General features: G+C 37.3%; 1 protein-coding gene across 1 annotated transcript in view; it reads left to right on the forward strand.

Annotated features, from left to right (window-relative positions):
* Positions 1-14,030, forward strand: part of CCDC171 (coiled-coil domain containing 171) — a 315,466-nt gene that overhangs the window by 129,867 nt on the left and 171,569 nt on the right. Inside the window, 2 exon segments of the mRNA XM_043566993.1 lie at positions 13,330-13,813; positions 13,816-13,836. Coding sequence (XP_043422928.1) covers positions 13,330-13,813; positions 13,816-13,836 — 505 coding nt within the window.

The raw sequence follows: 14,030 nt of genomic DNA on the forward strand, positions 1-14,030 counted from the left end.
CTTTTGTTTCACTTAGCAAAATATGTTTGGGAATTATTCATGTTGTTGCATGTATCAGTAGTAGTTCATTCCTTTTTACTACTGAGCTATATTCCATTGGATGGATACCATTGTTTGTTTATACTTGCTGATGGGCCTTCGGGTTGTTGTTTTTGTTTTCTAGCAATTATGACCAAGGAAGTTTTAAATATTCATGGATAGGTTCTTGTGTAATCATAACTTTTCATTTCTCTTGGGTAAATACTTAGAGGAGTGTGATTTCTGGTTATATGGTAAGTACCTGTTTATATGTTATATAAATGGTTCTATGGTAAGAACCATTTCTAGCAATCTCTATGGTAAGAACCATCTCTAGCAATGTAAGGGAGTTCTAACTGCTCTGTATCTGTGCCAGCATGTTGTTTCATAATTTTTTTTGTCTTTTCTAGATATTCTAGTAGGCGTGTAGTGATTGTGGTTTTAATTTCTGTTTTCCCTAGTGAATAATAATGTTGAGCATTTTTTTCACATGCTTATTTGCCATCTGTGTGTATGCATGGGTGAATTATCTGTTCGCATGTTTTGCCCACTTTTTTAAAAAGTTTATTTATTTTGAGAGAGTGAGAAAGAGAGATAGTTCGAGTGGAGGAAAGGCAGAGAGAGAGGGAGAGAGAGAATCCCAAGCAGACTCTGAGCTGTGAGCACAAAGCCTGATGCAGGGCTTGATCCCACGAACCTGTCCAATCAAGAGTTGAACACTTAAGTGACTGAGCCACCCAGGTGCCCCTTTTTGTGCCCCCTTTTTAACTGGGTTGCTTAGTTTCTTGTCGCTGAATTTTGAGAGTTGTTTATGTATTCTGGATAGAAACCTTTTGTCAGATAAGTGATTTGCAAAAATTTTCTCCCATTCACATAAAGGTCCTTTTTGCAGAGCAGATGTTTAAAATTTTTATAAAGTCCACCTTATCAATGTTTTTCTTTTATGGATTATGACTTTAGTGTTGTATCTAAGAACTCTTGGCTTAGTGTAAGGTCATCAAGATTTCCTCCTGTTTTTTCTTCTATAGGTTTTGTAGTTTTAGGTTTTAGAAATAGGTCTATGATTCATTTTCAGTTAATTTTTATAAAGATATGAGGTATGGGTTGATGTCCATTTTTTTCCTGTGGATATTCAGTTAATCCAGGACTATTTGTTGGAAGATTATCCTTTCTCTATTGAATTGCTTTTGTACTCTGTCAAAATCCATTTCCTGTATTTGTGTAAATCTATTTCTGTACTTTCTCAACTGTTCCATTTATTTATGTGTGTGTTCATTTTTAATACTATACTGAGTTGATTTTTGTAGCTTTTTAGTAAGTCTTGGAATTAGGAAGTATGATTCTTCAAACTTTCATCATTTCCTATCAGTTTTTTTAATTGGATAAATTTAACATGTAACCTTGTATAAATTTAAGGTGTATATTGTGTTACTTTGATACACTTATATATGTAATATAGTTGCCATTGTAATGATATTTATCACATTACATACTTGCAGTACATTATTATTATTATTGTTCAACAAACTGTACATTTAATCTCTATGGCTATTTTAGTACTCATTACAAGTTTATACACTTAAACAGCATCCATTTAACACCCCTACTCTCTACTCTTCCATTTCCTGGTAACCACCATTTTATTTTCTGGTTTTTTTTTTTAAATTTTTATTTTTAGCATGTTTGGTCTTTTAAGATTCCATGTATAAGTGATACCCTATAGTACTTCTCTTTGTCTGGCTTATCCCATTTAGCATAATGTTTTCAAGGTCCATCTGTGATTTTGCAAATGATAGGATAGCCTCCTTTCTCATGGCTAAGTAATATTTTATTGTGCATATATATCACATCTTTTTTAATCCACTCATCCATTAATGGGCATTTGGTTGCTTTCCTATCGTGGCTATTGTCAATAGTGTTGCAATAAACATGGAGGTGTGTGTATCTCATTGAATTCCTGTTTTCATTTCCTTTGAGTATATTCCCAGAAATGGAGTTGCTGGAATGTATGGTAGGTATATTTTCAAGTTTTTGAGTGACCTCCATATTGTTTTCCATAGTGGTTGGACTAATTTACATTCCCATGTTCTCGACAGCACCTGCTGTCTCTTGTCTTCTTGATGATAGCCATTCCAGCGGGTATGAGGTGATATCTCAGTGCGGTTTTCATTTGCATTTCCCTGATGATTAGTGATGTTGAGCATCTGCTCATGTGCTTTTTAACTATTTTGATGTCCTCTTTGGAAAAATGTCTCTTTAGTTCTTCTGCCCATTTAAAAAATGAGAGTGTTTATTCATTATTAAGTTGTGTTAGTTCTCTGTATATTTTTGGATATTAACCCTGTATCTGATATGTGGTTTACAAAAAATATTTCCCATTTTGAAGGCTACCTTTTTATTTTGTTAGTTTCTTTTGCTGTGCAGAAGCTTTTGAGTTTGATGTAGTCCTGTTTGTTGATTTTTGCTTTTGTTGTTTGTGCTTTTGGTGTCAGGTATAAAGAATCATTGCTAAGTATCAATGAGCTTCTTTCCTATCTTCTAGGAGTTTCTTGGTATCAGGTGTTATATTTAAGTCTTTGATCCATTCTGAGTTAACTTTTGTAAGCGTTGTGAGTTAGATGTCCAGGTTCATTATTTTGCATGTGTTCCTCTAAATTTCCCAGTACCGTTTGAAGAGAATATCTTTTACCCATTGGGTGTTCTTGGTTCTCTTGTTGAATATTAGTTGACTGTATATGCTGAGATTTAATTCTGGGCTCTCTGTTCTGGTCTATGTGTCTATTTTTGTGCCAGTATTTTTTATTACTATGGCTTGGTGATGATATGATCTTATATGTAGAAAACTTTAAATAATCGATCAAAAAACTTCTTGGATTAATCAATGATTTCAGTAAAGTAGCAGGTTAACAAAATCAACTTACAGAGATCATGAGACATTAGAAAAAGAAATAAAGAAAACTATCCCATTCACAAAATACTTAGGAATAAATTTTACCAAGAAAGTGAAAGATCTGTAGGGAGAAAACTCTTAAGACTTTGCTGAAAGAAATCAAAGACACAAACAAATGGAAAGACACCCTGTGTTCATCGATTGGAATATTTCATGTTGTTAAAGTAGCTGTACCACTCAAAAGCCATCTACAGATTCAATGCATTCCCCATCAAAATAGCAAAGTCATTCTTCATAGAAATAGAAGAAACAATCCTAAGGTTTGTATGCAAACACAAAAGACCCCAATAGCCAAAGCAGTCCTGAGAAAAAAGAACAAAACCAGAGATATCACCCTTCCTGATTTCAAGCTATCCTATCAGTGTTGTGAACTCACTTCTTTTATTCTAAATGTGCAAGAAAGCATAGCAATTCATTTTTCTAACTAAGGGAATCAGTTATCACAAATGCTAGTTTTTAAAGAGAAGCTCTTGGGATGTCTGGATGGCTTAGTCGGTAGAGCATGTGAGTCTTGATCTCAGGTTTGTGAGTTCCAGCCCCATGTTGGGTATAGAGATAACTTAAAAATAAAATCTTTAAAAAAGAAAGGAAAAGCTCTCACTGAAGACTTTTTTTCTGAAGGATGTGTAACACCGTAGGCTTTGATCCATGAGTAGGCAAATTGAAAGTATCATTTTCATTTTCTTAAAAGTACATTAATAAGGGGCGCCTGGGTGGCTCAGTCGGTTAGGCGTCCGACTTCAGCTCAGGTCACTATCTTGCGGTCTGTGAGTTCGAGAGTCGCGTTGGGCTCTGGGCTGATGGCTCAGAGCCTGGAGCCTGCTTCCGATTCTGTGTCTCCCTCTCTCTCTGCCCCTCCCCTGTTCATGCTATGTCTCTCTCTGTATCAAAAATAAATAAACGTTAAAAAAATTTAAAAAAAGTACATTAATAATATAAATTGTCATATTGTTTATATTATTTACACATATGTTTACATTTTTATAAATTGTAATTGAATACACAGCAGCGATTCCTTTGGGTTTTGTATTGGGTAAACTGCTATTATAATGCATATTACAGGCTATACATTTTATTTTAGGAAATTTTGTTATGACTATTTCTGCATTTCTGCTTTTTTCCCCTCAAAGCTGCAATGCAAATTACACTATTTTCATTGTATATTATTAATGTATTTTCAAAAATTATGTTGATAAGAACATAAAGAAGGAAAACCCACAGTTGTGTAGGATTGTAGGTTCTAGAGGATGTTTGGTGTTAGATGAACCTGGCCATTACAAGGGGCCATCTGCTGGAAAACACATGACTTATCTATAGCACCCTGTGTTTGATGTTTAGTTCTTGTAAAGAAATGGTTAGTAAAAGACAGGTGGTTAAGTAAAAACCAGTTTTTGGACTCGAATTGCTTTCATCTGAAAAGAACACAGTAGAGTTATTTGCAAGAGTTTTGACTGTGTAAGCTTTAAAACAATTAGTACAAATGCTATTAGGTAAAGGATACTCGTAGGACAGGAGCCTTGGTTCTAGTATCTCAGAATGTTTTTAGTGTTCGGTGAAATGTGCTAGACACATGGTTGGGAACTCTCAAATTTAAATACTCTGGAGCCGTCACGTAAATACATCTCAAGCATGTGTGCCTACTGAAGCCTCTGGGCCGAGTGCCACACTACATGCCCTTACTGAGTTTGCTTTTGTAATCTTAGTATTTCTGTTCTTATAGCTTTTCTTTCTGAAAAAGCTGGACTTACTGGCATAGCAGCATCCTTAGTAAAAGTAAAGGTTTTTTTTTTCCCTATCAGTTAAGTATGGTTAGCCTTGATGTAATATTTATTGTAAACACTTTAGGTTTGTTTGACATTTTAGTAAAATCCTCTTATATCACAAAATTAAAGAGTACCTTTGGCAGGAAATCTGGGTTAGTGTTATTAGATGTTGAAACTTTTTTTTCTTTTTAATTGAATTCCAAAAATAGTCAGAGCTCAGCTTGTTTATATTATTGGAGGTGATAGGTTATACATGCCTGCCTGGAATGGCTCACAGGGAATTAGTTCGACCCTGTCCTGGACACAGGAGGCATTGATGGACTGAGTTGGCGTGAAGGGGGCACCTCTAACGAAATATTTCCAATAATTTCATTAACACAAAAATATCTGCTTTTCAAATAATTGCTTTAGAAATTGTTTTTTTCTTTTAAAAAAAATTGTGGTTTTACATTTATTTATTTTTGAGAGACAGAGAGAGACAGAGCCCAAGTGGGGGAGGGGCACAGAGAGAAGGAGACACAGAGTCTGAAGCAGGCTCCAGGCTCCGAGCTGACAGCTCAGAGCCCGATGCCGGGCTCGAACCCACAAACCGTGAGATCATGACCCGAGCCAGAGTTGGACGCTCAACCGACTGAGCCTCCCAGGTGCCCCTAGAAATTGTTTTTCTTAAAAAGGCTATGAATTGAATTTGCCTAATGCTCAATAGATTTTTCAACATTTTTTCCTAACTTTGCATGCCTCCTCTGACTCGAGCCTTACCACAACCATGCGAGATAGGTCATTTAAGAATCATTTCTAGTTTGCACATGGAGAAACTAAGGTTCAGAGAACTGATGCCACTTATGTGTTTAGCGAGAAAGTTCTAGAGCTGGGATTAGAATGGAGGTAACAGATGTAAACTATTCAGCCTCTTGCTTGGCATTCAGAAATTGCAAAGTGAATGTTATGTGCTATTTTTTTTTTTTTAATTTTCAGTCTTTTTAAAAATGTTTATTTTTTTGGTGGGGGGAGGGGCAGAGAGAGAGGGAGACAGAGGATCTATCTGAAGTGAGCTCTGTACTGACAGCAGAGAGCCTGACATGGGGCCCGAATTCATGAATGATGACATCATGACCTGAGTTGAAGTCAGATGCTCAGCCAACTGAGCCACCCAGATGCCCCTGTCCTGTTTTAATATATTGTCACCATCCTTATCTTCCTGTCCTTTTTGTGTTATGCTACGGTACTGTTTCTTTTAGAAATATATGCTGTTTTGTCTGTCAAGTAATACCTGAAAATGGGTCCAGTGGCAGATCAATTTCATATTTCTTGAACTTGCATTTCCAAGTGAGTCTTGATTAATTAATGATCAAATATGATAATTATGGTGACACCCTGTCAGCTGTCCACAGATGCTAGTTCCCTTATGTCTTATTTCTCTCAGAGTTCCTTTTGTCTGAGAGACTGAGTTTTTCTTACATTATATTGCAAAATTGCTGTTATAGGTAAGAGTATCAAGACAACTTTTACATAATGTATTTAATATTAACAAAAATATATCTTACGTGGTATATACCACATACAGAGGGCACTGTGTTTAATACTGTGGTACTAACAAAGAGATATAACACTTAGTTCTTTCTTCAAAAACTGTCAAATATAATTGGGAAGTCATCATATGAATACATGAGAAATTCAAGAATATAAGGTTGATCACAGCAACTGTGTTTAATTAATTCCCAAGAGAATGCTATAAACTTAGAAGAGGAGGTGGTCACAGTTTGAACTATTTAAAGAGAAGACTGGAGCCAACCTGGACACCGTGGCCGGGGTCTGAAAACCCGGAAGGAAGATCTGAGGCAGATCAGAACTGAGGGGTAGTGCTGACTTACCAACAGTCTGAGGCAGTATCTTTTAACAATTGACAAATGAAGCATCTTGCCCATGTTGACACGTTCATTCTCAGTCTAATGATAAGGAGAACTTTGTTCTTTTGAAGGTTTGGCTTATCCAAAGGGCATTTTGTAGATTGTACTGCTTTAGATACAAGAGTAAACACAGGCACATAGCACTTTGGCACATAATATTTTTGCCAGGCTACACTTACAAATGAAGATCGTGTTTTTAAGTAAAGTAAATAATCATTATGGGATTTGAGTATATTTATATTATATGTTATAATATATATAATGTATATAATATATTATATGTATATTATATTACATATTATATATATAATATATATATATAAAATATATAATATATATAAAGTCCAGACAGTAGAATTTCTAGGTCATATGGTAAACTGAGCTATTTGTAAAAGCTGATGCATCATTTTAACATCTCCACCAGTAATGTATGAGGCTTCCATTTTCTTCACTAAATGTGCATTATTTTTAACAGAGAAGCATTTACATCATAGGATAAGCAGGTGAATTTATTCATTTTGCAATATTACCATTTCATAAAAAGACAAGGTATGCGGTCTATAAAAATAAGAGAGTTTTAATGAAGTCCTTTGATGTCTATGTGTCATCGAATGCCCAGTGTGCATTTTGTCTTTTGCCAGTAATAAAGTCCTTTGATGTCTATGTGTCATCAAATGTCCAGTGTGCATTTTGTCTTTTGCCAACATAAAGAATAAGAACGCAGGAAGCAAAAGTGATAAAAAAAGAATTTTATTCCCTAGGGAAGTATCTAATTTCTGGTCCAAAGTCTCAAAGTTCATGGAACCCTGTAAGGCATCCCACAGAGCCTGTGTGCTTCAGGAAGTAGGTGCGTGATTAGGCAAAAGAGGTATCTCCCCCCCCCCCCTTTTGGATGCACTTTGAATTTATCAGACAGTAGAGGAAAACTAGTGAAACTATATCGTATTTTTGATATGCCAAAGAAATCTATGTAAAAGATATCCATACTATATTTGCAAGTTTTTTTTAATTCTTCAAGATAAGAGTGTTGTTTTGGAGGAATTTGCAAATATTATTTTTGAAACTAAACACACTAAGGAGCAGCTTATTTCAGTCCTAGGAATGCTTTTGTCCCATTTGAAGGCGATATTCCTAATGTTTGCTTTAAAAATATTGGCCTTCAATCTCCTTGGGTAAAGAACATAAGATTTTTTTAAGGGAAAAATTGCTCTTACGGCTGTTTCCATTGTTATCATCAAACAAGCTTTGTTCTTCAAGAATAATTCACAGTAAATAATGCAGCACCTTTGAAGATCCCTGTGGAATATCAGAATTAATTTTAAAGCAGAATTCTGACATGTTGATAAGTTCCAAATTATATTTAGAAATGATATCTTTTTTTCAGATTATATTTTTCTTCTCCTTACATTTATAAAGCTTTTTATTCGTTGGGTATTTAGTCAGTGCCTATTATGGGCAAAAAAAAACTGTGGTAAACACCAAGGAACATCTTATAAAGGATTATTTAATTTGTTCAATATTTAGTAAATTCCTACAGAGTATAGAGCACTGTAAATAGAATATTTACTGCAGTAAATACTTCCTGGCCTCCAGGAACTAGCATTCTATTGCATTTGAGGGAGAACAGATATGCATACATGAAATAAGTAAGTAGCAGTGTCAGAATTAAATGTGTGAGTCATATTATTAAGTTCAGAGAAGGTCAAGGTCAGCATGAGTGAGAATTATAGGAAAAGGTGTCATGGAATAGATAGACCCTGAAATGGGCTCTGATGATTGCTAGGATTTGAATAGTGTTAGGCGAGTTGGAAAGGAAAAGACCTGGGAATGCTAGACAGCATTGGTTAAATTGTGAAGAGTGGTGAGGTTTGTGTCTGGATAGTAAAGAAGCAGACCGTTCTCCCTTTATCATCAGGGTGAGGATTGTGGGAGAAGGTGAAGCCTTTACAGCAGAAGGCATGTGGGAGTGTTGTGACTTGAGGAGGGAACCTTGGTTCAGGAAGGACAAAGATGTTAAACAATAGGATCGGATGGACATAATCTGATAGCGGCATGGAAGGGGGCATGAATGGTTGGTGGTGAATAGCTGGAAGTAGGATGCGTAGCAGTAGATATGGATCAGGGTGTATTTTATAGGTAAACCCAACGGTGCTTGCTGATGGCTTTGATTTGGGACGGTGGAGGATAAGGTGAAAGGAGGAACTAAAACCAACTGCAAAATTTTTGACTTGAACAATTCGGTAGATGTTGGTGCCATGTATTGACATAAAGAGGACTATCATGAACACGTTTAGGAGGCAAGTCAATAGTACTGGACTGGATACTTTAGCTTGAGATGGCTGTGAGGTAGCTAAGTGGAGATGCTTACCGGGAAGTCAGATCTGTGGTTCTAGATTTGAGTGGAGACAGCAGGGATGCAGAAATGTAATTGTTAAGAAATGAACAAAACTTGCATTAAGTATTAATGTTATTGAGGATTTTGTGTGGCTAACTTAATATTTGTCGATAAGAGCTCTAAAACTCTGGGGCGCCTGGGTGGCGCAGTCAGTTAAGCGTCCGACTTCAGCCAGGTCACGATCTCGCGGTCCGGGAGTTCGAGCCCCGCGTCGGGCTCTGGGCTGATGGCTCAGAGCCTGGAGCCTGTTTCCGATTCTGTGTCTCCCTCTCTCTCTGCCCCTCCCCCGTTCATGCTCTGTCTCTCTCTGTCCCAAAGATAAATAAACGTTGAAAAAAAAATTTTTAAACTTTAAATGTTTAACTTCATTATTTTTAAATCTTTAATTCACCCTGCTAATAAATTCTAGTTATCTAGTTGAATATTGGTTTGGTTGATTTTTTTAAAAAATAACAATCGAAACTAGGTGTCTTGATTATAATTACTTAAACCAAGAATGGCTGGGGACAGCAGATGGTTATTAGACAATTACATAGTCTTTTGAGTTTGTTTATTTTTATTTATAAGCAGACTTCACACATATTCTTAGTCTTATTTTTACTGTTTCAGCAATCTGTGAATGGCATCTGAGTCTCTGAGAAATCATGAAGCGTGGTAGTAATTAATATTAATCACTTAATTAAGCACTTTTAAATATACAGTCGCTACAAATGATCAAAATTTGGGGGCCATAGAATGACACGAGGATTTGAAAGACACGAGAATTTAAAAGATTGCTTTAGTACTTTACCACTACTTCTAGCAGGCAGCCTAAAATGAAAACTGGCTGTGTAAGTCTGGAATCCCAATTCTGTTTTTAAGACATTCCAGCTTGTTCCTGGCTTTCTGTCTGTCGAGAGAAGTGGGGTGTTTTGGGTAATGGAGTTCAGGTTTTTATCCATTTCTCTCCACATTTTGGTTACTCTGTCATCCTCATTCCAGGACTACCTGTTTCTGGCTGCTTTTCTTTTTCTCAACGTTTTTATTTATTTTTTTTGGGACAGAGAGAGACAGAGCATGAACGGGGGAGGGGCAGAGAGAGAGGGAGACACAGAATCGGAAACAGGCTCCAGGCTCTGAGCCATCAGCCCAGAGCCTGACGCGGGGGCTCTACCTCACGGACCGCGAGATCGTGACCTGGCTGAAGTCGGACGCTTAACCGACTGCGCCACCCAGGCGCCCTCTGGCTGCCTTTCTAAAACGCTGTTAGCTTCAATCTGATGCTCTGAAGTAGGCTAGCTGTCTTCGGTAGATCTGTCATGTGCTACAGCTAACTCTTTTCCAGAACAGGCTTGCTTTACTTTCAGCTGTCTTCCCTTTTTTTTTTTTCTTAAATTTTAAAATTTTTATCTAATTTACTTTAAAAATTTTAATTCTGGTATGGTAAATATACTTTCAGCTCTCTGTCAACAACCCATTCGATTTTGCCCAATGACTTCACATGCTATTTTGAAACATTTAAAATATCATTAGCAGATGTATCTATTCACCATTTGTTTTCGTTCACAGAAGAGTACTTTTTGTTGAAAATACACTTCTGCCTCAGACTTTCAGATCTGTGACTATGTTCCACCTGGAACCTGATTAGGTTAATGTTTATTTCTACTACCTAGCTGTAACCGGTGTGGCTCTTTTATCTTGGATTGTCTATAATTTTCCTGTTTTCCCCTCTAATTGAACTGGTGGAATTGATTTTGGAGAAAATATGGAATTAGCCTTTGTAAATTCTGTTTGCTCCTCTTGTTCCATCTCCACTTCCCGCAACTTTACTGCTACCCATGGCGGTCTTTATTAGTATTTCTGATTCTCCCATCCATTAGCTAAAGCAGGGCGACTTCCAGGATTTTATGGCTTCTCATGGCTTTCCAGATAGTTTAAATTCCTTAGCTTTATCATCTTTTATCCACCTACTTGTCAGTTTTCCATCATTGTCCTCTTTTCTTCAGGCGTTCTGAATTATTTGTACTTCCTTAGAATACATTATCCTGTTTTCTGGCTCTCACTCTTCCACATACTGGTCTTTCTGCTTTCATTAGCTACAGTGCAGGTCAGCTTTCCCTTTTCTTAAAGGTTGCCTTCTTAAAGGGGTGTCTCACGTCTGCTTCCAAGCAGTCCACCTGGCTAGTGCTTCTCAGAGTTTCTTGCTTCTTTCAGCTACTCCCAATGGGACACCGTGTCCTTTACAAGTGTCTTTGCATGGAGCTCTGGGACACAGTCCCGGTGATGAAATACTGCTACCACCGCTTGGCCATGGGTGGAGATGTGGTTGGGGGCAAGCCACAATTCCTTTATTTCCCTATTCCTTTCTTTTTCACAGTAGTACCACAGATATGGCTGGTTCAGACTTTAGAGAAGAGTCGGAGTAAATAAAGACAATTATAGTATAGAAACATTTTTTAAGCATTTTTTTAAGGTTTTTTATTTTGAGAGAGAGAGAGAGAGAGAGAGCGAGCATGGGAGGGGCAGAGAGAGAGGAAGAGAGAGAGAGAATCCCAAGCAGGCTCTGCACTGCCAGCACAGAGCCCAACGCAGGGCTCAATCTCATGAGCCATGAGATCATGACTGGAGTGGAAATCAAGAGTCGAACCCTTAACTGACCGAACCACCCAGGAGCCCCTGCAGTATAGAAACATTTAAAACCCTGTCTAAAATACAGTGTTTCTCCTGCCCAAAGGAAGGCATCCAAGAAGTTGAATCCTTCAGAGAGTGGCTTCTTGTGTACTTCTTTAATTCATTTGTGCTCAGGACTGTACCTCTGAGGGCCTTCTTCTACTCACCGTGCACTTATTGGGAATCTCATCCGCTAGCCTTGGGGTTGGATTTAGTACAAGAGTTACTTTCCTTAGCAGTATATTTCCACAAGTTTGAATTCTTTTGGCTACCGCCTACCAACATTGTCCATGGTAGGCTTTGACAACAAATCTTGTGGAGTCATCAAGGGTTTGTGTGATTTTCTCCAACTCGGATCATTAAATTATTTTAGGGTAGCTATGGAGCCACACTTTAGCACTATTTTTTTTTTTTTTAATTCTTTCTATTACATACCTCACCACCACTTGTCCTTTGTCATTATCCCTCCAAAAGCCTGTCAATATCATTTTGTGCAAACTCCCTTTTGGGTACCTCTGGCAGTCTGGCATAGTTTGATAGTAGCATTACACCACAGTAATTGATTTGCTTGTCTGTTTTCCTAGCACATGGAATTTAGTGGCTAGTCAATAAATGTTTATTGAATGATAAATGAATCAGTAAAGGAAATTGGGATCTGTTATCTTCTGAAATTTACTCTACCTCAGCAGTTCCTTAATGATCAGGCATAAGATTTCATAGAGAACTATTTTATTTTCTAGCAATTAAAATATGTTGTCCATAGTTAAAATTTCTTGGTGTTTCAAATTGTTTTGGATTGCAAATTCCTTGATGAGGGAAAAAGGATCAGAGAGATGCTGAGGCCCAGCTCACAGTTAGTTATCTCCTCCCACCATTGGGGCTGTGCTTTGTTCAGTCTGCTGTCTCAGGAAGGTAAGAAAGAGCTGAAATGAGAGATTTTAACCCGAGAATCAGTCCCCCCTCACCCAGTAAATGGCAGACAGTCAAGTGCTATTTGTTATATTGTTGATTTAACCCTTTGCTTATTCTGGCAAAAAGTAAAGTCTTTTCACATATAGGAAAACCTCTACTGCTGATGTAATTTGTTTAAAAAGCAGGAAATAAAAGTGAGGAATGGAAGAGGAGAAATTCTTTTTTCTAAATATGTGTATTTCTGCATAGGTGTATGGGAAATTCATGAAGTACTTTTAGAGTTATGTGTTCTATGTTATGTAAAGTTTCTGTGTAAGAGGATTTAAAAATCAACATGCACATTTAGGGGCGCCTGCGTGGCTCAGCCGGTTAAGTGTTCGACCTCAGCTCAGGTCATGATTGCACAGTTTGTAGGTTTGAGCCCCTCATTGGGCTCTGTGCTGACAGCTCAGAGTCTGGAGCCCACTTCAGATTCTGTGTCTCCCCCTCTCTCTGCCCCTCCCCCGCTCATGCTCTGCCTCTCTCTCAAAAATAAGTAAATGTTAAAAAAAATGTTTAGATCAACATGCGCATTTAGATCTAACCTGTTGCTCCATCATACATATTTTTTGGATATTTAGAACATGGGTCTTTTGAGGAAGAATTAGTTGTCAGCAAAAGTTTGTTTTCTTTCTACAAAGAGGAAGTAATAAAATGCCTAGTTGTTTAAAATATTTTATTCGACTTCTCTTATAGAAATTTCAAGAAATTGCTGAAAAAAATATGGAAAAGTTGAACCGTATTGAGAAGTCACACGAACAGATGGTTCTCGAAAATTCACGCTTCAAAACTGTGTTATCACAGACTCAAAGGGAACAAGCATCCTTGCTGGCAGCCTGTGCATTGATGGCCGGTGCCTTATATCCTCTCTATAGCCGGTCATGTGCCTTATCGACACAGAGAGATTTTCTCCAGGAGCAGTTCAACACCTTTGAGTTGTTCAAACTGGAAGTCAGAACTCTAGCCCAGGCTTTGTCAAGCGTAGAGGAAAAGAAGCAAGAGGAAGCTAAGATGAAGAAAAGGCCATTCAAAGGACTGATGATACGTGTATTCCGGAAAGGTGTAATTGCAATTTTGGCAGCAAATAGGCTCAAGATTTTGGGCCAATCATGTGCCTCTCTTTTTACCTGGATGGAGAGCTTCAAAGAAGGCATAGGCATGTTGGTGTGTACAGGAGAGCCAAAGACAAGCATAAATTTCCAAGTAAGATAATTTAAGCTTTTTAAAATCTAAGTTGAGTGTAAGGACATACAATGTGACCAGGCTTAGCCATTGTGTAAAAACTTGAAAAATCATTTAATATGTCAACTCACGTAACATAGTCTCTCATGTGTTGTAGATATGTGTGTGGGTATGGAGAAATGTATATTTATGTATAAATTAGGTTTTGATTTTTT

Source organism: Prionailurus bengalensis, chromosome D4, assembly GCF_016509475.1.
Source record: "Prionailurus bengalensis isolate Pbe53 chromosome D4, Fcat_Pben_1.1_paternal_pri, whole genome shotgun sequence".
In the NCBI taxonomy this organism is placed as follows: Eukaryota; Metazoa; Chordata; class Mammalia; order Carnivora; family Felidae; genus Prionailurus; species Prionailurus bengalensis.